At 37.2% G+C, this 24,645-nt stretch overlaps 2 protein-coding genes across 6 annotated transcripts in view; both read right to left on the reverse strand.

Moving 5' to 3' along the window:
• Positions 1 to 11,383, reverse strand: part of LOC134530302 (cytochrome P450 3A24-like) — a 69,330-nt gene extending 57,947 nt beyond the window's left edge. Inside the window, exon 1 of one of the 2 annotated variants that reach the window (XM_063365024.1) lies at positions 10,838 to 11,383. In XM_063365024.1, coding sequence (XP_063221094.1) covers positions 10,838 to 10,902 — 65 coding nt within the window. In that variant the 5' untranslated portion in view covers positions 10,903 to 11,383. The remainder of the gene's footprint in view (positions 1 to 10,837) is intronic. The other variant, XM_063365025.1, reaches the window with a different exon arrangement.
• Positions 11,384 to 16,164: 4,781 nt separating this feature from the next.
• The window catches only part of LOC134530305 (armadillo segment polarity protein), a 64,153-nt gene continuing 55,672 nt past the window's right edge, over positions 16,165 to 24,645 (reverse strand). For all 4 annotated transcript variants that reach the window (XM_063365027.1, XM_063365028.1, XM_063365030.1 and 1 more), the window contains one exon: positions 16,165 to 21,505. In XM_063365027.1, the coding sequence (XP_063221097.1) occupies positions 21,306 to 21,505 (200 nt within the window). In that variant the 3' untranslated portion in view covers positions 16,165 to 21,305. The remainder of the gene's footprint in view (positions 21,506 to 24,645) is intronic.

Raw genomic sequence — 24,645 nt, forward strand, 5'->3', positions numbered from 1 at the left:
CCCCCCCCAAATAACGTATAAATTTTGCGCGCTTTGTATGGCTAAAAAGCGAGTCTTTGACAGTTGCAACGAAAATTTTCTTCGTATTCATTAGATCACAGCATCAATCTGTCATACCATTGTAACATGGGCATTATTGAAGGATTATTAATAGGTATAAAAACTCCATTATCACACCATTCCAGCAATTGTTTGATTACAATATTTTTATGTATAGTGCACAAATATTATATCTAAAAATGATTTTCAAAGGACTCGAGATAGCTGATATGTGACAAACACACTTTACCACAGTCAGGACTGTGTTTATAAGGGGGTGAGGGGGGATAGAATTTCCCGGGGCAGTATATTCCTTTGAACCACATTTTCCCCATTTATGCAGCCTATAGCTTCACGTAACAAATAATATATCTACCTAAGCAACGAGTTTGTAAAATACAGTTAATAGCAAAAAGTATTCGTCCACTGACCATTAACGAGTAACTTTAATGCTATAAGGAAGTTTCTTTTGACATTGTAGATAAAGTTGCTATTAACAAATCTCTATTCAATAGCTCTAAAAATAAAAATAGATACCCATGCATAATGTATTACGCTGAAGTATTCACCCAGTACAGTAGCACAGACAATTCACAGTTACTCACAAAAGTTCAGTTCTTGCTGGCATTCCCTTTTGAAATCATCACTGCTTTTAGCTATCTTTACTTAGATTCTGCAAGTTTTTGTATGATTTTTTGGACCTATATTGTTCCATTCTTTAGTAAAAACACCAATATATTATTTACATGTAATCAATTTTTTCTCAACTTTTTTTATTATAGCTCATAAGAGCTCAGTGAGGTTTTAGTCTGGCGACTGGGGTGGTGGTTGCAGGACATGAGGTGTACTGTTCGAACAGCTATTCCTTGAGACGACCCCAGCGGTAAGCTTCGAATCATTATCTTGCTGAAAGTAATAAGGTGCTATCAATGTCCAGCTTCTGTATGCTAGGCATCAGGTTCTGCTTTCATACATTCAGATACACCACATTGTCTATAGTTGCAGGTATTACGTGGTAATTACCTGAACTAGCTGTGCGACATACATCCCCATGCCATTATGCTTCCACTGCCATACTTGAGAGTAGGCTGCGGGTTCTTACACTAGAGTTCTTAGTTCTTTTCTCCACACACGTCGTTTGTCCGATGAATCAAACAATATGAATTCATCGTTAAGTAACACCTGCCTTCAAACCTAAGGGGGCTTGAAAACTGAGTTTGAATTTAAATTTTTTACTTCTTATGCTTCTAACGCACATAAAAGAACATATCCTTAGGTGTATTATGCCTATACTTCTCCATCCAAGATGGCTGGGTGCCAAATCCAATATGGCGGGAGCGGAGCGTCACTAGTTCTTTCTAGCACAAACACTGACACTTAGTATGGTCGACATTAGCTCTCTCTGGTAGCCTGTGCTGGAATCAAAGATGCCCGACAGTGACACTATCTAGCAGGCACTATTTATATTCAAATGTAGCACCCTCTGGTAGCAACACCTTCAATTAAAGACTGTACCCTCGATCAGTAATTGTTAGAACTAAAGATGGTGCCCTCTGGGGAAATATTTTTGAAATTTAAAAGTGGCGTTCCCTACCATACATCAATACTACTATTTTCTTAAAGACATATTTCGAAAGTATATCTTTATAATTCATTTCTTAATCTCCAGATGATCTTTCAGCCAATTGCTAACGTATCCGCATTTAAAACCTCAATACTGGCAGCCCCTGTGTCGATCCCGAGCCACTAATCAAGACTCTGGCGAAACCGACCTCCAAGCTTGGGATCCAAGATAGCCACCACTAGCAGACCAATGAGAGAGTGGACAACACACATAAACACACACACACCAGCGACACCTACCTACCAACCTCTCGACTAAATTCAGAAGGAGAGAGACAAATGAAATAAAGTGATTTGTGGAAGAGGGATAATGGCAAGACGAGAGCGGAATTAAGATAGGGGAAGGGGTTCATTCTACCTTCGAGATACAACAATCATAACAGGTAATTTAACTAAAAAAATATTAACGATTAAAGGGGTTTGGCCCCAGGGGGCTGGATGAAGGAAATGTTAAAGTAGAAACAAAATAAATGCTGTGCGGGGGTAGAAGAGGGGTGACAGTGATTAATTACTCTAATTGGTTTTATTAATAATTCGTTGTAATTTATACTCTAATTGGCATGGTTAATTACTCTAATTGACATTGCTTATCACTCTAATTTAAGTGGTTAATTACTATATTTGGCGTGGTTCCAAGCATTGTTTGTATATTGATTTTTTTTTGTCTAGTTGTGTTATCAAGCCCTAACGTACATGCAACAAATTTTGAAACTACCCGCAAGTATTGGTCGGGTATTAATTTTTTTGCGTATGTAACTGTTGGCAGGATTGGACCGGCCTCACACTGCCGAAACAGGATGTCAGTGTTTACTTCGCGCTCGAAGTCACGCGCCTAGATTAAACGGCGGCCGGAACGAGTGGCTGCGCGAAGCTAGCCGCGCACCCACACTCGACCCCCGCTGACGTCAGCACTGCGTCAACACTACTTCAACCCATGGCGCGACGCGACAAGTTACGTCAAGGAGCGACATAATTCGCAGCTCCCAGGCATGGTTGGGAGGATTAGGGGGGTAGGTCGTATCATAGATTAGTTTGCATCTAAAATTTCCTGTTTTTTTTATTTTGCTCAGGATTTTATTAATTAAATGAATTACATAATTATATTAAATTGTTCAAAAAAGGTATTTTCTACAGTTCTTATGTTTTGAGTGATTTTTTTTTTCCAGGGTTTGAATCGTTAAGAAGCCGGCATAATCAGGTGCGTGTGTGTGAGAGACTGGATGACAAGGTCAACACTCACTGGTGCTTCTAACGCTGTATCGCCTCTAAGTAAAGTTGTGGATTGGCACGTCGTCTCCTTGTTTTGCATAGGGCAACTACGATATTTGAGTATTAACCACAATATATGGCGGAGAAATTAAGATACTGGTGTAGTGAACGTCCCTTTAGTGCTTTCAAGTATCTCGACCGTTGATTCATGCCTGAACATTGTTTTGAAAACAGGTGTTTTGGCCATTTTCTCTCTTGTAACAATTTTGAAACGAAATATGTAAATAGTGGTCTACTGCTCATCCTCCCTCAACGTATTCTGAACTGTTTTACGTAAACAGATACCACTGGGATATCTTGAGTAGTTGTCTTGTGGTTTCCACTGAAGCTCTGCCGGGGTAGGCGGGGTCCTTAAAATGGTGCGACGTGCGTGGTTCCCAGTTTTCCCTCCACGCCAACATTCGACTCGTCTGTCCCCTCCCGGAAGCACAGGTGAGATTTTTTTTTGGGACTGGGAAACACGATCCACGTGTGGCGAGGTGTGGGTGAGTGCACGCGCGAGGGGGGAACCCCCCCCCCCACACACACACACACGCTCACGCTCCAGCGACTACCCCCTCCCCCCTCCCCGTCGCGCTTCCTGGGAGCAACTTCCGAAGAGGCAGGCTCGAGCTGCATATATCACGCACCAAAAATAACTCGTGAGCGCACGTTCCCGCCCCGCCCCCCTCTTCGTACTGCACACACTTCAGGATTGTGCTCGCAGACCCCGGACCCCCAGTGTGTGTGTGCGCACCTCTGGGATAGTCTCCTGGGAACGAGACATCCTTCCAAGTGTCAGTGTAGTGCCCGCGCAGGGAGGGAGGGGGGGGGGGGAACTGAGCTTTCAGCGCAAAAACCTCCAACCGCAGTGCTCTTTACACCAACCACAGGGCAGTCCCCCAGTCTTGTAGTGATGGGTCGTTCGTGAACGATTCGTTCAAAAAGAACGAATCTTTGAGAGAACGAAATCTTGCGATTCGTTTGAGATGTAAAGAACCGGCTCTTTGAGAGCCGGTACCTTGAAAGATTCGGAAGAACGAAAACGAGAACGAGAGAACCGGCCACACGTCCGGTCTGATTCGTTCGTGAAATGATTCATGACGTCAGGAGTCTGAAGAATTAGTAATCACAGCGTGCGCATGTTCACAAGAGCAAACGATAACTGATCAAATAAAATAGGGTAGCATGAAAAGTATCTATACCTGAAAATGTCAACTGTTAAGTAGTGGTTTAAATTTGCTTTTTCACATTCACATACACAAATTTGGAAATAAAAAACTAAAAAAAAACCGTATGAATTAAAAATAACAGGGAAAGTAACTACAAATGTTCACACTTACCATTTTTGGGTTAATTAATGTACATCATTTGTTTCTCTTCATACTGAATCGCAGTAGTAGTATTAAATTTTTGTCTTTTTTTTCTCTAAATGTGTTGGTCTACATGTAAACATTTTACTGTCACTAGAGTGTAAATAGCCTATATATTAATATTTGTAACTTAAAAAGTAATAAAATATAAATAATCTTGTTTCATATACGCAACTGTGATTCACTGGCTACGGAAAGCAATGTTCAAATACAAAAACACGTACCTAATACTATACTCATAAGGATGAACGAGTTACGACACCTGATAAAAGAGCCAGATCCCATACACAGAAAAGAACGAATTGACCGAGATGAACGAATCGTTCTGAACGAATCATTTCACGGAACTGATCCAAAAGAACCGATTCGGTCAAAAGAACCGTTCTGCCCATCACTACAGTCTTGTAGTCCCAGTCCCGTTCACACCAGATAAAGAATGAGGGCAGAGTTCTTTCTTCCACCCCCCCCCCCCCCCCGACCTTTTCAAAATCCAGAAGGAGATACACTTCTTCCAATCGCGATCGGGAATGTTGCTAGGGATTCAGACATGACGAGAGGCTGAAGGAACCGCCCCAGTATCATCACATCATCATAACCACCACCTCCTCCCCCAAGCACACTCAGCTAACCAGACAGTTGACTGCGTCAAAGCTAAGACATCAGTTCAGCTGGCGCTTACCCCGATCTACCCCAGACAGCGCCGAAGTTACTGGCCAATAATGCTCAGTAACACGGCTGGAAATCCTTCCTTCCGCCGTACTGACGGTGTCCATGTCCAAAACCGAGTGACTGTCTGATCTCTGGCACCCGAGTACCTTTCAGCAAGAAGAATAGCCTCCAACTCAAGACGCCAAAGGCATCATTCGTGAGCAGTCTTGGATTACAAAGGAACACTCGTCAGTGATCTCAGCCGCTGACGGTGGAAAATGAACTGCGTCCAAAATAACTTGAAAACAGAAGATACTTATATCACAAACAAGCTAATTGGTTGCATCGCCTCTGAATTACACCAAAATTAAGTTAACACCAAGCCTGTCCAGAGCCGTGGCCAGGCGTTTGTAATGGTGGTCCACGGTTCAGTAAAACCATTAGAGCGTTTTTATGGGTAGGTTTTTTAATTGAAATTAAAAGAAATTAACTGTCACACTAAAATCTCAGTAAATAGTAGACTTAGAACACTAACGTTTATACACATAGCCATTTAAGCAATGATTTTGCTTGAGAAAAGGAACAGAACATTTTAAATTTTGGTGGTAATTTGTTTAATGCCATGTTCTTAAGTCAACTGTCATAAATACATATATATATACATATATACATATTTAATTTATGAATTACACGTGTCAAGTTTGTATTAATGGAATGCTCACAGTAACACGCATGCAAACTGCCATTAAATTGAGACTACCAACTTGCAAAACAATTCCTGCCGCTTCTGTGGTATTAGGCATGTCGGACTTTAATGGGGGGAAAATACGTTATTGTAGCCCACTAGACTATTACTGATCTTTCCTAATTAATCTCATTGTAACATTATGTAGCAAAGTTGTTAAAACTTAATATTCTGTCTAAGCTTGTTTATATATATACATATTTTTTTTCTGGAAGGGAGGGGTCCGGACCCCACGGACATCCCCCCCCCCTCCCCGGGGTTTCGTCTCTGATCAGTCGGAGGGGAATTTCACTCGACCTATGACTTAAGTTAATGATAAATCTCCAGTATATACAGCGTGCAGCTGGCCTGAACAATACATATCCAAAGAATTAAAAAGAAAATCTTACAACGGGTGGATATAGCATGGAAAGCGTCGCGCTTGTCCACACACAATCGCTAACTTTGTTTACAGACTGTTGGGAACTAGTTGCAAAACAATTCATTGGTTTTTTACGTTCCACGCCATTAACTCTCGAGTAAGTATCTGAACATTTTTCATTCTTCGTGGCCGGAGACATTGCCTGTGGGTTGACTTCCGGTCTAACAGGGACCCGCATTCGGGGATAATCTCGTGATATTCGTATTGGGATTGTGCCATGGGATTCTGAAATTTCACAGAGTTGACTACTGGTGTTATTCTGTGTTTTATACTCACTCAAAGTAACGTCTCATAGACAAGACACACTATGAAAAAATTAGTTTGAATGGCCCCGCCTACCAAGGCACACACGTGTGCCGAGCTTGAGGGGAAAAAAAAAACACGCGATTTAAAAACTGCAAGATATCGGAGTGGTGTCTGTTTACGAGAAGCATTTAAGAATACGCTGTAGGCAGATGAGTAGTTCTGTTTTTGTTTTTAAACGGTTATTTTTTTGAAGGGTGAAAATACTATTACCCGCTTCCACATAATAATGTTAAAGTAGGCCCTACCATTGCCGTAGTCATAAAATAAGAAAATTGTCCAAATTCAATTTTTTGTGTTAGAAATCGTTATCCAGCGTGAAATAAAATCTCAAGACATCTTACACATCTACTCTACCGAGAGAGATCTGAAGATGCCCGCTGCAAGGTACATGTACAATCTACAACTTCGACGCTGCTCATCCAGAAGCCAAGAAGTTTACAGCAAAGGCAAGGGCGGATCCAGAATGAAGGTCAAGGAAGGACCAAATTAAATTTTCTAATGCAATTGTAGTATATTTAGAAGTGAAAAATTTAGTAGGTACGTTTCCTTTGCTGTTCAAAAACGTCCTATTATCTATACCACTGCAGTAAAATAATTCTTTATTAAGTTTGGAAAATTAAGATTAAGAATTAGGAGAAAATATGAAATTATTCAGTGTTCCGGGTGTGCCGTTATATTCCCCCCCCCCCCCCCTGGATCCACCGACGGGCCTAAGCCTTTTCGTCATACACTTGTTGGCCTTAGTGGTAAACACTGCACAACCATTAATGACACAGCTACTGTGTCGTGGAATGACGGAAAGCTTACGACAGCCTCTTATTTTCATTTCTCGTGCGACAGTGGTCAGTAGCGGATCCAGAGGGGGGGGGGGGGGCTTAGGGGCTCAAGCCCCCTCCAAAAGCATCTGGGTCCACTATTGTTTTAGTGTTTGCCTTGATAAAGCCTAACCTCAGCTGGGTCAAGCCCCTCCCAAACCAAAATCCTGGATCCGCCACTGACAGTGGTTGCATCACAGACCCGCATGGCCAGCCAACGCTCCGCCAATGAGCGTGGGAGGGGCCGCGGTGAGCATTGTCAAGGTCGCCGCTAAACACTCACTTGAGCTCGAGATTGTTTCCTATGAGCATAGGCGTGCCCAGACATTTCCATTAGGTGGGGCCCTGCTAAATTTTTAAATCAGAAGCTGAATTTAGAATGTTAAATAGCCTAAATACATTCACTCATTGCCGTGTTTATATTTTTGTGCAGTATCAACGAGATATGTTTACTAGTTAATATTTATATCCGTATAATTTTAACAATCTTGAAAATATGTTCTTTTCCCTCGAATTTTCCAATAGCTTGGTCCAGATCTACCTTGAAATGAACTTCTTTTTAGTGAATGCAAACACAGCAATTCAGACAACAGAACTTTAACAAACCTCTTAATTTTTTTTTGCTTGGCCATTTTAAGGGACCTCGTGTTTTAAATAAACTAAGGCGGCTGTATTTCCAGAACTATAAAATGTTTAAAAATATTGTTAATTAGCTCGCTGCAACACTGAAAAACAGTTTGAATGTCACAGTTCCAGGAATATACGAATATTAACGAACGCATTAGAGAAAATGCCGATCTGAGTGATTACATTAAGGAGGGGGGGGGGGCGGCATGGCCCACCTGCCCCCCCCCCCCCCCCCCTGTAGGCACGCCTATGCTTATGAGCCACCAATAAACGTCTCGTAGCATTTTCAACGAGGCGTCTTACCAACAACTTCAAATAATGTAACGTATAAGAAACACCCACTCTGGAGGGCTACACAGCAGGCATTGAATTACAGTTCTTTAGCAGGGTGGCGTTTAGAGAACGGTCACATTTAATTTTAAAAAAGTATATTAGGAAATTCTACTATAGTGACGAATTTCTAAATTTTGAATACAACATTAAATACACCTACTCGAGATAGATAATAAGAGCATGAAATCTTTGTTTTAAGATTGATTTATTTTTATTTTTTTAGCTAGCGAGTATTTATGTTAACTATAAATAGTACTACAAGGGACACAATTATATTTTTTAATGGGCCTCACGACTATGATTTAGGTTCTTCAAACATGCACATTACATATGTAACTACGTTGTTTTAAAAACGACAGTTGGTGACAGTGCAATCAAATGGAAATTATTAAGGTCGATCTATGCTGAATGGAAAATTTTATTCTCAGTTTAGTATTCTCTTTTTCGTATATGAAAAAAAATATATCTGTAATTGACGTGCTAAATATGGGCCCCGATGAAGACACACCTATTAACGCGTCTTGCTAAAACTATATGCTAATCATCGGACGTCGCGGCTTTTTATAACGGAAAGAAAAAATCGGAAAACATGATTTTCACATACTACACACGTCCCTAAATTTATTCCCAAGGGATGCTTTCGTAATTCCTACTAGTTCGTGGAAAAAAATTGTATCTTACAATACCTGTGCTTTTACGCTGCCGCCGTCGTTCATTATTTACCCGCGATAAATAGGAATATATGTTTTCCATATACTAGACACATTCCTGAATTAACCCAAGGAAGATAACTTAATTCCTACTGGTTTGTGAAAAATTAACAGTTTATAGCGTGCATTATAATATCTATATATTCACGCAATCGTCGACATTCACTGTTTATGTTTACCCGTGCAGTTTTTTAATTTTTTTTTGAGAACTTTAGTCAATGTAGATATTTTTGTAATAATGAAATTTGTTTAAATAACGACTGTATTGCATTTGTAAGGAATTTTTAATACTTTTATTTTATGTTAGTTGTTTTATTACAATAAATATGTAATCATATTACGAATTGCTTGTTTTCTTACATTGCATTTAAAGTTCATACGTTATACGTACTATTTTGAGTAACGTTGTAACAAATGAGTCTAATGGGAGCCTAAAATTTGAATTTGAATTGTTAACGTCGTTCATTTTGTCAGGAATACGTGCTGTGCACTGAAGTAGCTGACACATTGAATTTTGCAGTCTTTCCGGGGAATTATTTGATTACAGCCGTATATGTTGTGTTCGTTATGGCTAGTGTTTCATGTATCCAAGTTTATTCCTGGATCTTGAATGCTTGATCCTGTGTTATATGATGCTTGCTATTTTAATTCAGTACGTCGGAAGACCCTGTACATAAAAAAAATGGTCATATAATAATGAATTACGATCGTAATAAAAAGATTTTTTTAACATACAATCATAATTTTCTTATTTCGCAATTTTTTTTTATGTGCAGGATCTTCCGTAGTACTGAACTAAAACAGCAGGCATCATGTACCACAGGATCAAACCATCAGGATCTTTCGGCGTACTGAACTAAAACAGCAAGCATAATGTACCACAGGATCAAGCCTTCAGAATCCAGGAATAAACTTCCATATATGAAACGGAAGAGTTAGCATATTTTTAATTCTCCTAAGTTGCAGTGGCGGATTTACCAGCAGGCTGAGTAGGCTTGAGCCTAAGGCGGCAAATTTGGGGACCGAATTTTTTTTTTTTTTTTTGCTACCTCATAGTAATCAAAAGGTTTCTGCATGACGGTTTTCAGTTTCTGATGTTTTACAGATAGAAGTCTGCAACAAATGTTACCGATGACTTTCCCCTCTCCCTTGTTATTGTACGATCCGTGAATCCGTGTAGCAAACTTCAATATTCTGGAGTAAAACAGCTAGTTTGCCGCCCCCCCCCCCCCCCCCTCCTCACCCAACAAGTAATCGGCATCTGCGCCCTCTGCCCACACTTTGAATGAGTGAAAAGAGCGAAATTATAGAAAATGTATTTCTCTCTTCCCACTATCAACCCATACAAGCCAGTCCTACTACTGGATGGAGTCTGCGAACTGGATGGTTTGTATATATTGAACAAGATTACTTACGACGATATCATCGATGATTTTGCCAACAAAAAATCGCGCAAAAAGGTATTGTAACGAACTTTTATAACTTAACTGAGTTGATTATTTTTAACTGTTTGTAAGCGCAATAAAGATTATTTATTCACGTTTACCAAATGTACATAATAGTGTAAGTAGCATGCATTACCCCGCCTTTTTTTATCGTACATGATTGAGCTTTGATTAGCTCAAAAATATACCCAAAAATTATTTTACGTGCAATTTCAATGAAATTTTTGGATTGTAAAAGTATTCTAAGACATGAAAATTGTAGAGGCAAGGGCGGCAAAAACTTTACAGCCTATACCTTGGAAATTTGTAAATACGCCACTGCCTACATCTAACTTACAAAACATTCAACGCTAAATGTTTAACAAATATTTATAATACTCGACACTCGGTACACATCAAAGTTACAAGGTCTCGTATAAATCTATAATATTTCATTCGCAGCCAACATTATTCAAAAAGTAAGATACACGCATTCGCAAGTATCAAAAATAAATGCTCACTTACTTGTAGACAGCTACCAAACCCAGAGCCACCAGCGTCGCTGCTACAGCAACCAGTTCCAGCGCCATTTCGACTGGAAGTGAAAAAGCCGCAAGACGTAAGCGCCCGTACAAAACTCCGACCGCGCTTCGAGCAGTGCGGCGCGCGCACACTAGCGCATGCGCAGTTGGTACACACTGCCACCAACCGCATTTGATGGCCTCCGGAGTAAAGAGAATGGGCAAGTAAATACGATTTATAGGTATTGAATGTGCCGGGATTGTGAAGGAATTCCAAGGCACGGATGGCTAAAGCACGATTAATAAAAAACTATTATATATATTATAAATCATTAACTCAGCATTTTCAATGCTTCCGACTCTTACGAGTTGCATTAAAAATAATAATTTTGGCCGTACTATTCTATATTACTTACTAATAGGACTTTCTATTGCAAACCTCCCGAAAGTCGCCCCGTACCACATCACTGAATGACAGTGGCGTTGAATGTCGGTCTCTTTGTTTTCAACGTACTCGCGCTCTGATTGGAGGACAGGTTCACGCTTAGCATATTCGCCTGCTTATAAAATGGCTGCCAATTCGCTACACCCCACCAGACGACACTTCCGTCCTTGTTTATTCTGCGCCGCCATGCAAATCATGCTCACAGAGTAACTAGAACAGATATCCTACTTGTAGGTTATATGTAATTGTTTCGTTATAAAGGGAACATAGACTTAACATTTCTGTGTTCATTCTGCGGTTTCCATGTCATAATACAGGTGTAAAATAAAAACAGATTATTAAAGAGGTGTAATCTTGTTACAAATGCCTTTTTTTTAATCTGTAAAGCAACGTGTTAATCTTATAGCCACCATAGTGATAACAGTAAATAACCGGTCGTTGCCTGAAAAAAAAAATATGCGCGTTCGTGCACACACACACAAGATTTCAAAATATAGCCTTATCTGACGTAACAAGTTCAACATAATCTGGTAGTACAATTTATTTCTTTCAAGTTTCATGGCAATGTTGAAAAATTACACCCCTGCATTAAATTATTGTAGTATCTATTATAATATTCCTAAATTGATGCTAATCAATTTATTTTCAATAAAATTACATGTAGGTACTATTGCAGAAAATTACAGCTTCAAAGTTTTATCACTATTACCTCACAGTTATTTTCAAAATGAAGTATGTCATTATTGTCATAGGTTCTAAACTGTCTCAAATGACTGTTTAATAATAATAAGAAAATATTAAGCCTCATTCAAACAAAAGGTAATATACTTCCATTGCAAAGGGTCCCGCAATGTAGGTAGATTCCTCATTTGTTTTCGGATCGTAATCTAGTCTTTCTGTGATTGTTATCTTTGCCGACATCGACACGGTACTATAGTTGCATAAATATACTCCTTTAGGGTGGGGGAATACAAACTCTTTGCCTGCTGTTTGCTTTACAATTATTTCCATCTATTAGCGGAAATTAAAGATTGAAATTTTACAATATCAGGGGGGGGGGGGGTGATATAATCCCCCTACCCCTGCATACACCACAGTAGATACCGACACTAGGTAGGCAGATAAAACCTACAGGTGAGTGTAGAAAGCAGAGAAAGCTAAGCAATGGCAGAACTGTAGGGATGTTGGTTGATTGAACTCCTGGTTTAGCTTTCTAAATGCTGGTATGCAACGTAAAACACTGGACGAGGATGTACGATGCAATAGGAATAGCAAAGAGCAAATAAATGCTATGTTACCTGCTGGCTGGTTACACACCTACTTAAATTAGCAGTTTTAACTTGGTCTTTGAAATATAATTTTATACCCACCTTTTTTTTTCTTTGCGAGGAAACACTGGACGTCTTGTGATGCTGCACCAGTGGTGGCCTTCCTCATTTAATGGAACCCCAATATTTTGGAGAGAGGCTTTACTAGGGAGCCTGAAAGGATATGGAATTGTCACCAGAGAAAGGGAGGAGGGTTGGGAGCCCTCTCCTGGAAAAAACTGAAAAAAACATTTTTAAGCCAACCTGAAACTTAAATTTCGACAAAGGTTTCGTTTGCTAACTTATGAAAAGGAATCCTGACGTTCATACTAAAATTTGAATAAATTACATTCACGTTATAACCAAATGGAGTCAAAAGTTTAATGACAAACATTTTATATTGCAGGCACTTCAGTAAAAAAAAAAAGGGCAGTTGTGGAGCGGAGCCATGTGCTAAACTACTGGCCTTCAGGAAATATATTTTTAATGCAAAATGTTTTGTGAACCGGCATTAAGCAGACAGGCAAAGGATTACATGGAAGAATTTATCTCATGATAAGATTCGTTAATATATTCAGCAATAATCAGTCAAACAAAATTTCACTGTACAATGCTAAGCACGTATTTTAAGAAATGGACATTTAAAAAAAAAACTGTGCTACAATTGCTAACACAAATTTCCACTTACTGTATAGCAACTGAATGTTGATTTAAGTGTGCGAAGATACTGTGCTGGTACTGTTGGGTGCAGCATTTCCAGTCCCCCACCACTGTCACTCAATGTAGTTTGCCTTCTACATTCTGAAGACTCCAACTTAGAATTTTTATTGATGTTAGTCATCCTGGTAACATAATCATTAAAAGGTGTAGATTGTATGTACCCTTTTGTTCATCCTCAGAATCTACCTCAGGTGAGGTGGCTGACTGCTAAGTTAATTAAATTGTAATCCCTTTAACTCTATTCAGAAACAAAGACCTTGTCAAGCCACGTAAGTGGTCCAGACTTCATGCAAATCAATTTTAATGCAGCAGACCACCATTGACTTAGGTACACACACGGTGTGCGGAGCATCACCAAACACGTAATTTGAAAACTGTTCAAGATACCTATCCTAGTTGTGCCTGTCTATGAAAAGCATTTAAGAATACCCAGAGGGCATACGTGTGGTTCTGTTTCTATATTATATTTTTAAACTATATTTTAAGAACAGTGAAAATGGTTAAATATGTTTTTTAAACTAATTTTTAGGCATGATACATCTGGTAGAAATTCTTTTATGCTCTAGAAGGACTTGCATTTCCTTTAGCTTCATTTATCCATCATAAAAGTTATGGTTACCACTCAAATCTCATAGCTGCTTTAGGCACCAGACCAAAGCCTTGCGCTTAGAGATGATAAGGCACAGGGGCGTCGGAACGTTTTCATGAGTGGGGGGCGCGAAAAGATGCATCACACTTACATCAGTCCTAGAGCGGGGATCCGGGGGCCCTCCCCCGGAAAAATTTGGAATTTTAGATGCAAAGTTGTACTATTTAATGAGTTTCCGAACCAAAATATTAAATATACCATTTTCAAGAATTTGATGACGTAGTATGTATTAAATACTACTCTTGACAGTAGATGTAGATGTAGTACAATTTAAATGAAATACCATCTAGGAATTTGCAATCATTTAACAGTATATTGACAATCACAAATTTGATTTTCTAATCAATGTGATCACCAATGCAACGTTTGTAACTACTGGTTGAGAAAAATACTACTAGGACCAAACATTTATTCTGGGAAAAGGAGGGGGCGAAATGCTACTCTCTCTCTCCCCCCCCCCCCCATGCATAACAGCATGTGGGCGACTCACCCCTGCTGCCCCCCCCCCCCCCCCCTGTTCCGACGTCCCTGATAATGCACCAGAAAACGTTGCACTTATAATCCTTCCTTACTAACACAAATACACCCCTGAGTAGGTGGGGCCCCTTATATAAGAATATTTTGTAACCAAGAATGTTCTGTCACCAAGTGTCATAAATCATTTCTACCGAACCACATGTACATTTGTTCAACCACAGGGACACTACATTTGGAGAGTGAGGAACGTTGGATGCAACAAGAGTTTACAGGCATTTATAACCATAATCCAACAGCATTCCAGGTCTTTTATGGTGGTAGTCTCGTTTCCACACAGACTTCATGCCTGGAATAGTCTCAACTGGGTCTACTTACTCCTCCACATTGTTCTTATGGCATCACTAACAATGTTGCTTTGAACATATTGCATAAACCCCAACTTACCATTTCAACAAAGGAATTTTGAGTTATTGTTCTAAATTTACTATTCAAGACGACAAGAATGCACACAATTAATGAATCACAAACAAAAGTAACAAATGTCAAAACTTAAAAATATTAATCCATGTATTTTCTTTCAGATTTGATTTACTATAAAACATTATGTATGATAGTGTTCTCATAATTATATTTCAGCATCTCAATTCCATTGTTTTGATTCACCAAATAATAAATACAAATACCATACATAATTTAAATTTTACAAATCCGGCAAGCTTTTTTTCACTAACACACTTATAAAACGTATTTTTTTTAAATTATAGTTTGTGAAAAATTAAAAAAAAAAAATCTTGCAAAATATTGAAAAACTCTTTAATATCTGTAGTGCAATGTTAGCTATCAGGTATTACTTGTGACTTTGGCGGTAAAGTTTTGGCCCCTGGGCCGTAATACTTGAAGATTTGTTACAGGTGTCAAGAAGCTACATCCAACAGGTCCAATGATCAGGGGTTGAAGCACAAAACATGCCTTGCATGGGCACCCCGCTGGATGAGAAGAACAAATTATTTCAATTATGCCTTGTACACAATTGGTTATTTTAACAAAAAAAAAAAACTGTAATTATTGAATTCAACATTCACTTTGGGACAGTTTCTCATGTTTCCAGATGAGTATGTTGACACATGGCTGTTCTTAAGACTACATCCTCTATCTTCACACTGTGATGGTTCAAATGACCAGTTGCATAAAACACTCTTTCATGAGGGGGGGGGGGGGGGATTTTTTTTATAGCAGAAATATGTTACCACCATAATTCAGTTGTTTTGCATAACAATCACAGCAAACACCAGGTGATTTTTTTTTGTGTGAGACAATTAGGGGTATTACCCAATTCACTGATCAGACTCGTGCACATCTTTTGTTACTCATCTTCTTGGTCTCTAAACCAATTTTTTCAATTTCAAAATTTAAAAAAAGGGAGGGAAGAGATAAAGTGTGGGAGAGGAAAAAGTTTGGGGAGAAAAAAATGTGTGTGTGTGTTGGGGGGGAGGGGGGGGAAGTGGAGTAGAGAAAGGGGGAGAGAGTAAGGAGTGGACATGTCTGCATGACTTTGGTTACAGAAAATGACATTCCCATTTTGAAAATAATCCAACCTTTAACACAATTACCAATTCTATAACATTGAAAATGTTTTAAGTTCAAACTGGTTCAATATGATAATTTTAATTTGTTAATCCTTACACTGTCACAAGCACGTTCTTGAAGGAGGGCTTTGAAATTTAAAATCGCAATGGAGTTTAGCACATATTTATTTATATTTTTATATCCATCTATAAAAAGAGTACACATTTAATTGTCAGTACGTTCTGTGGAGACAATGTAATGATATATTATTCAGCTATTACAGTAATATTACAGCATACAAACAACACTCAACATAAAGTACATACATCTAAATAATCTTGACATCTACACTATGTGGCTTGTATATGAACCTATAATTGCACCATAATCAATTCCAAAAAAAACATTTTGGTGGCCTAAAACCTAGTTTAAAAAGTTTTTTTCCCAATAGTATTATAAAAAGTTTCTTTCTCTCAATAGTATGATAAAATTTTTTTATTACATGATCAAGTCATTTATTTATATTAATGTAGGTGTACAAACATGACATTACAGAGAATCAGTATTTTTTGTATGCCAATTACAAAATCATGAGAAAATACTTTGCATCTTGGTATCAGGAACAGACTGTGAAATCACCACAATCACCCATGTACATGCACCATGTGTACCCAGATTTTTCGTTGAGGCGAAACAACAATTTTCAGCCAATTTTAAAGATTGGTTTACTATTATATAGTTGCTGCATGTAGCCAAAGTGTGCTAGAACTTCCCTAAAACAGCTATGCATCCAATCGGCAGCCTTGAAACTCTTTTCAACGGCCAGCAGAGATGTCTACTACCTGCTGACCCCACCCTGCGAGTGTGACTAATGGGGCAGCTGGTAGTAGCTCAAAATATAAGGGGTAAGGCATTAGGGGAAGGCTTGGAGCATGGTTTCCACTCTCTTAAATTTATAAATCTGTCTTGTTTTCAGCCATGGAAATAATAATAATAAAAATATATATTATTACTTAAATATAACAAATATCAAGTACAGTGAAGGGTAATAAAAAATACAGTGAAGGGTAATTTTGACAGGTAAAATCAAAACAAACAAAATAAATAGCTGTGCTGGTAATGATAAGATTTTTTTTTTACTTTTTTCATTACAAACAATTAACTTGAATGCACAAACATTCCACCCATTTGCACCTGCCAGTAAGATATTCTATACACAATGTTGTCAAGTCACTCACACCAACCTAGAGGTGGGTTGCAGAGTATTAACCTGCTACTTTGTAACTGAAACACGCCTGTATCAGGTACTGCAAACGAGTACACTATTCAAATATCAAGTACTTTAGTATCAGTTAGGAATTAGCATGGAACAACACCACGGCCAATGTGCGCAGAACCCGATCGCAGATGACGGTCACTTGGGCGGAGCTTGTGAAAGGGGAGGGAGCGGCACAACAAATAAGGGAAAACGAAGGGAAAGAATGTAGGGGAGGAAGCGCAGGGGAAGGCGTTGAAGGAGGCGCAGAGCGAAATGCCTCCATTTCAATTTGTCTTTTATAGCTTTCTGTATGTTCGCTGCATTGTCAGAAACACAGAGTAAAATTTTGTTTTCTAACCTCCATTCTTTTGCTACACGACTCAGTTCCTGGGTTAAGTGAGCACTGGTGTGGGACTCCGAAAATGAACAATAATCTAACACCAAAGAAATCAATCTGAAATTGCAGTCTATGAAATGACATGTCACTGCCATGAAACTTTCAGTATTAACATAAGTCCAACAATCTGTTGTTAGTGTGACATAACTAATTTCAGTGGTTGTTAATATTTCTTGAATGCTATTGTACACAGTTTCATAAGCAGCTGGTAACAATGTGTTTGTTATAGTTTTCCTACTTGGCAATGTATACAACGGATTTAGTGCATAAACAAATCCTCGAAACCCTTCGTCCTCAACAACTGAGAATGGTTGAAAATCTACAGTAAATAAATTTAACAGTTGGTCATCAATTTTCTTCTTAGCAGAAACAGAAAGTTTTCTTACAACAAAATCACTTACTTTACAGTCATGCACATTGGTTCTTTCCAACACAGCTTGTTTGGGAACTGACAAACTGCTTGTAGAAGGAATTCCTATATCTGGCCGAATATTTTTTTGGCTGAGGTACGGTGTCGTATTTGCGATGTCTGGATCATCGCTCCTACTTCTGGACAGTGATAGTGATGTTAAACTATCTTGATTCTGATCAGGTAACTGTACAGTTGGATGTTTACGTTTCAAATGTTTCTTCAGATTAGTTGATGATGATTTATAACTCAGTTTTTGTTTACACAAATTACACTTAGCAAACTCATTATTTTCGGTGAAAAAATTCCACACAATGAAGTCTTTTTCCTGCACTTATCCATTCCTTATTTCACTATAAAGATACTAACTACAAAGCATGATAGCCCGCAACAATGTACGTGGTAATACACGGCCATGACGAACTGCAGTGAATGTTGAACTGATTGATACTGGCTGTATTAGGCGGGCATGAGCGTAACAGAGGTAGAGAATTACCGGGCGTGATAAATAATGTATCAGATTCTCCTTACAGTTGCACGGTCTGCGTACGCGGAGCTTTTTTTTTTTACTGTTGGAGAGAAGTAAGAACAGGGAGGGAAGGTTGGAAGAGAGTGAGAAATACTCCTTTAACGTCAGAAAGGGGGGAATGAAGTATGACGAGGAGGGGGGAGGGGGGGGGGGGCTGCAGATTACGAAAGGCGTGGAAAGAGAACACTGATACCTTTTTACGCTGGTGATGACGGCACGGAGGATGTGTAACCTGTAACGAGAATGCTGATACCTTTTTGCTTCCTGGGACCACTACTGCTCTAGCTGATACAGAAGTATCAGCAACTTGTAACCAGTACATTACTGTATCAGTAACAGGTTTGAACAGATACCGAAAATTGCTGTAACAACCCACCTCTACACCAACCACAACTGCAACTTCATTGTTCATATTCAAGAGTATTGATTTTGAAAAAAAATGTGGCGTACACGAGTGATTTACGGTATTATAGGAATTGGAACAGCCCTTCCTTTCCCTATGTAAGGAAGAGAAATCACAAATACAATGAAATGAACACTGTAGCAATGATACATATTACCACAAATGTATATGTACATGATGCCAATGCGATCCAATACCTCTCCACATAGTTGTGTCAAATGTATCTGTTCTGGTTTGAGATAAGGTGTAAAACTTCTGTACTCTGTTGTGTGAGGTCCAACCTTGCAAGCAAAGTAAATTCATGTATGTCTAATGACTAACACAGCAGAACATTCAATAGATTTTTTTAGGAGCAAAAAAAAAATATTAAAAGACATCAAAACCATGAATCTACGTGCAAAGCATATCCAAAAAAATTTAAATTTTTAGTGTGAAAATTTTGGAAAACCCCATTTCTGTTTTGCGACAAGTTTTGGCCTAATGTACCTCAAGACGATTTTTAAGCATCTGCCAGGAGTTATAGGATACTTCAGCCATATAAATAAAATTACCCGGAATGTTAAGAAAATTCAATGTTTAAAATCGACAATGCAGTAACACATTCTTTAACAAACACGTAATATCCTTAGATATCAAGTCAGAAATATTTTTGCATAAAAAAATATATTTTGCTACTTGCCATTAGTTCTTCAAAAAAGCATACTGACACTCTGTGACTAAAATAGTACACTAACTTTGTGGTATCCTGCTCCATATAGTAAAGCAATATTTAAAAAAAAAAAATTAATTAATTAAAAAATATTGAAAATGTGTTTTGTTGAAGTTAACAACTACATAAAAAAACATTTGATGTATTTGTATTTGAGTTCATTTGGTTTAAAATTAAATAAAACTTCAAGAATTTGAAATCATTATACATCATACACTAATACCAACAATTGAAAATGGTTCAGCATTGGCCAGAAATTTCAAACCCAAACTACAATAAATTTAGTCACAGATTTTCTTTTTTCTGCACAAAATAAATGCATTAATTTTACAGTTTCTTTCAAGCCACTTAAGTTATTTAAGGTAACATCTTAAACTCAGAGCTCTAAATAAAACTGTAAATAATGTTCGTACTTTCACGATTTAAAATGTTAAAACTTTAGTGTGTGTTGTTAATGCTAAGCTGCAAAACTAACAGAGTTATTCATCCAAAAGTAGTAATTATTGACTGTTATAATTTATCATCGACTTGGGAATCTTTCGTTATCGAAGCTTATTTCGCACAATCCTTATTATAACACTGCCACTACATACACATAACACATGACAATGGTACAACACAATCCCAAAACATCAATGATTTAAAACATTAAGTATTTACTAATTTTAAGAAATGTAATAAAACCAACATATGACAATCATTATTTAGATATCTCCTACTGCTATGTATACATGCCTGTACTCCACTACTAATGAAACATTTCAACAAACAACTTAAGTTAGCTACCAAGTTGTTTCAGTCATTGTCTATTCTAAAAACAAATGAATTGGAAAATATTCAAGGTGATGTAAATAAATAATAGTAAAACTAACATAAAAATAAATGGCACTACATTACCACAGATACTGCTTATGTGCATTATCTGCACCATTACCAGCAGAAATGCCAACATTTGAACACCATCCAACAAATTCTCCTAACAGCTAGCTACAAGAGATGATAAAATGCAACTTTCTCTCCACACTTACGACTGGAGAAAATAATAAAACACTTAGTCGTTTAACAGTTTTAAGTCCAATATTTACAACACAACAGACCTGATTCACAGCAAAACCATTCACTTCCACTTCATAAGGTAAATAAATATGAGCAATAAAAATAGTAATTATTGACAATTTTCTAAACAGTATTTTTCTTATAAAACATGAAAAAATTACAGAGAACACGCGTGCTTTTTTTTTTTTTGTAAATCATGAAAAAATTATACTTACCAAAAATTCCAACCAATTGTAGAGTAACAAGGTAAGAAGGTTAGGTTCTTGGTTTTTTTCAAATGCAAACATCTGTATTTTTTAAAACACATAACACTGAAAAACCAGTATTTTTCTTGGTCTCAAGGAACTATGTAAGTTTTCCGTTACCTACAAAAAAGAGTTCAAAATAAAAAATTAACTGTTTCCAATGGTACTTAAAATTTTTTAGGACAGATAATGAGTTTTGCCTTATTCACTACGCCGAAACACAAATACATGATCCCGACGAGGGGGAAGCGAGACGTGCGGTCGCGGTGAACCAGGCCTCGCGGACGCGCGGAGACAGGGGACTAGAGGTCGGTGTCGTACCACGCGGCCACCTGGTTGTTGTCCTGGGGCGGCTGCGGCAGCTCCTCCAGGTGGTCGAAGCTGATGGTGGTCGCGTCCGGCCCGCCGACGTCCATGGCGTCCATGGGGCCGTACGTGGAGCCCCCTCCTCCCCCGCCTATCTCCAGGCCCTGCATCGAGTCTATTGGTATCTGGTCATAGCCTGCGGGAACAGGAAACCACGCGAGCGTCACAGACATGCCGCGGCCACAGTTCCCGCACGCCGGGGGGTTAACTGCTAAAAAAATATCAAAATCATTTCTACTTGTAACAGCTTCAAAAAAAAAAAAAGTAATACATCATAATAAGGGGGTGAAATAACAAAATGCTGATCTGCACCCAGTAAAAGATAATCAGAAATGCTAAAAAAAAAAAAAAAAAAAAAAAAAAAAAAAAAATTATTATGACACACTGCATCCCAGTTCTCCAGAAACTAGGGGTTGTCGTGACTTCAATTAGAATTAATTTGAATGGGCCAATAAGGCTCCATTGGGAAAATAGAATCGACAAAATACTAATATCCACACAATTAAGTTAACTTCAACTGATGTTAGGAAAAAAATTTTTTTAACTTTTGTTTGGTGCTAGTAAAGGTAATGTTTGATTTGAAGTAATGAAATAAGAATGAAATTTTCTTAAACAACTTTTTTGTAATTTTTAATTCCTTACAAAACATATACTCAGGAACTCCATCATTTAACTTCTTGCTGTTTGTTTACATAATTGTTTGCATTTAATGAAACTAGACCATCATATCTATATTAAGTAATTTGTAATTCAACATGGGTACACTCCTTTTGGAAACTTACCATTGACGAATTAACTAATGCATACCTATTTATAACTTTAAAATCCAGCAATATGGATAAAATAATGTAAAAATATATATGTACAAACACTTACAAACAGGTACTTGCAGAAAAATCACATAAAAAATGAGAACATATTTCTGAAAGGATATGAGGTCACAACATTATGCTTACAATGTCAGCTTCATCAATGACTAAGAATTGATTGTTCAGTTTAGTGAATAGTATTTTCTTACAGAATATCTTTGGGCTTTTCAAGAAAATGTTATAGTATTTTTTTTTATTAGTTATGAAGAGATAAATAACACAAAATGGAATTGAAAGTTGAAAAATTTACAGTTGGGCAACCATCTAAAACATTAATACCTATGTAGTAAGAATAGTCCACTGCAGTAAAAATGTAATGTGCTGTGAGTTTAATGAAACCATGATATCATATACAAGAATCTGATCAAAACTTACTTTAATAATAATAATAATAATAATAATGATAATTTATTGGTATTGTACTTAGCTACATAAAGACTAACTGAATAGTACATGTAGAAGTATGCAGGTACCTGTAAAAAAAGTCATGATTGTATCATCTTGATTAAAGACAGACACACGAAAAAAATTTTTATGCCCTTTAGCTTACCTCACACACACACACACACACACACACAAGCAGAACTATCCTCAAAAGACTTCACACAATCACAGAATGCACATGAGTAAACATGTATGGAAGCAAAGCCATAATAACCATTAACCACATTAGAAAATTACATTACTTGCTTAAATCAACTCGGCACATACTTCAAAAAGAATGAATTGAATAAACATAATTGGTGGCTGAAAAAGAGTGTGTTCACACCTGTTGATTTATGTCAAATAAGCAATGAGCTATGCTATAAGCATAAAAGCTTGTTTTCATATTATAAGTAGATTTTTATCAAATTACTAAATGAATATTAACTAGCAATATTCATTATTTACAACTATTATCTAAATAATTTAAATGTATGCACAATTATGCAATTTTTAAAGCACTTCTAAGACATTAATTTACAAAAGAGGAATAAACTAAAATTACGCTATTCAAAAGCATCTACAAACAAGAGCTCACAAATATGAATGTTAGTACACTGGATGGTAACACAATGACAGCATCACATCCTTAGATGAAACATTACAACAAACATTACAACCTCCTTAATTTGAGAAATCTAGATTTAAGAAGAGTAAAAAAATTAAGACTTAATTAGTAAAAAAAATTGTGTTCTATCTCAGAAATAAAATGTAGGGTTTTGTAGTGTTGCTGTCCATAACTAGCAACCCACAAAATTAGGAAACAAAAATTGTAATGTAATAGTGAAGGTTTGGTATCAGAACAGTAACAATACTTTCACTGCCTGGTATGGTAGGATTGTGTACTCATAATGGAGTGGTTAATGGTTCTTCACTCACACCTTTGCATAACATGTATAACAAATGCTGAACTTGCTTTAACTGATTTTTACTTTATTTGTTTGCACTTTTGGTGACAATAAACTTGGTACATCTCTACCAGTCAAGACACCAGATTTTAATGGTTTGACAAATTACAGAACTTTATAAAAAAATATTTAAAATTTAAAATATATATATATTTTTTTTTTACAATTTATATTTTATATGCTTTACCCAGCTGTGTCAATTCAGGAAATACACTTCTAGTGATTGACCACAATGAATTAGTCATGCAAATACTTAAACTACAAAATACCAATTTTTTGCAGGAATTTTTTTACAAATGGCATATACATAACAAGTAATTGGTAACAAATATTTGGTTCAGGAACTAAAATGAAATATTTCACAGAATGAGTCAGAATTCAACCAACAAACCTAGGCTGCATGTTCATCACAAAAAATAAGTTGGAAGCATATATTTATGACTCAGGGCCAATTTCATCACAGCTAAGTTAATCCTTATGTAACTGTGCTTCGCTGAAAGTTATGCCACGATTTTTAACTTAGCTTAAAGGTTTTCATTTCACCAAACATTTCTCGCAGGCCACTAATTTCATGTAGCAACACCTAGCTTAACTTCATTTATGTTCATTAGAAAAACATATACAAGACGGTGGCAATTCATTTTTTTTCTTTCCTTTGGAGCCAAATCTAAGTATGTTTGCAAGCTGACACAAATAAAAGATATATTTTAATTTCTAAACAAACATTATTTCATTTGCAATTATTTATGTTCTTATAAACTATTTTTTTACGCATACAATTCTTTTACTTCTGTGCTGTCTTTAACAAGTGAAATGAGGAAGGATCTTTAAAAAATGCATTCGGGTAACTCAACTGGTGCAAAACTAAAAAATACAAGACTTTTATTATTTTGTTCCAATTAACTTTATTATACTAGTTCTTAAACTCTTTTTAACTTTCTAAAACAAAAACATTAGGAGCACAAATAGTGTTATTTTTTTGGTTAGGTTATTTGCATTGCACAAAATCTTAGACC

This window comes from Bacillus rossius, chromosome 3 (genome assembly GCF_032445375.1).
Source record: "Bacillus rossius redtenbacheri isolate Brsri chromosome 3, Brsri_v3, whole genome shotgun sequence".
NCBI lineage: Eukaryota > Metazoa > Arthropoda > Insecta > Phasmatodea > Bacillidae > Bacillus > Bacillus rossius.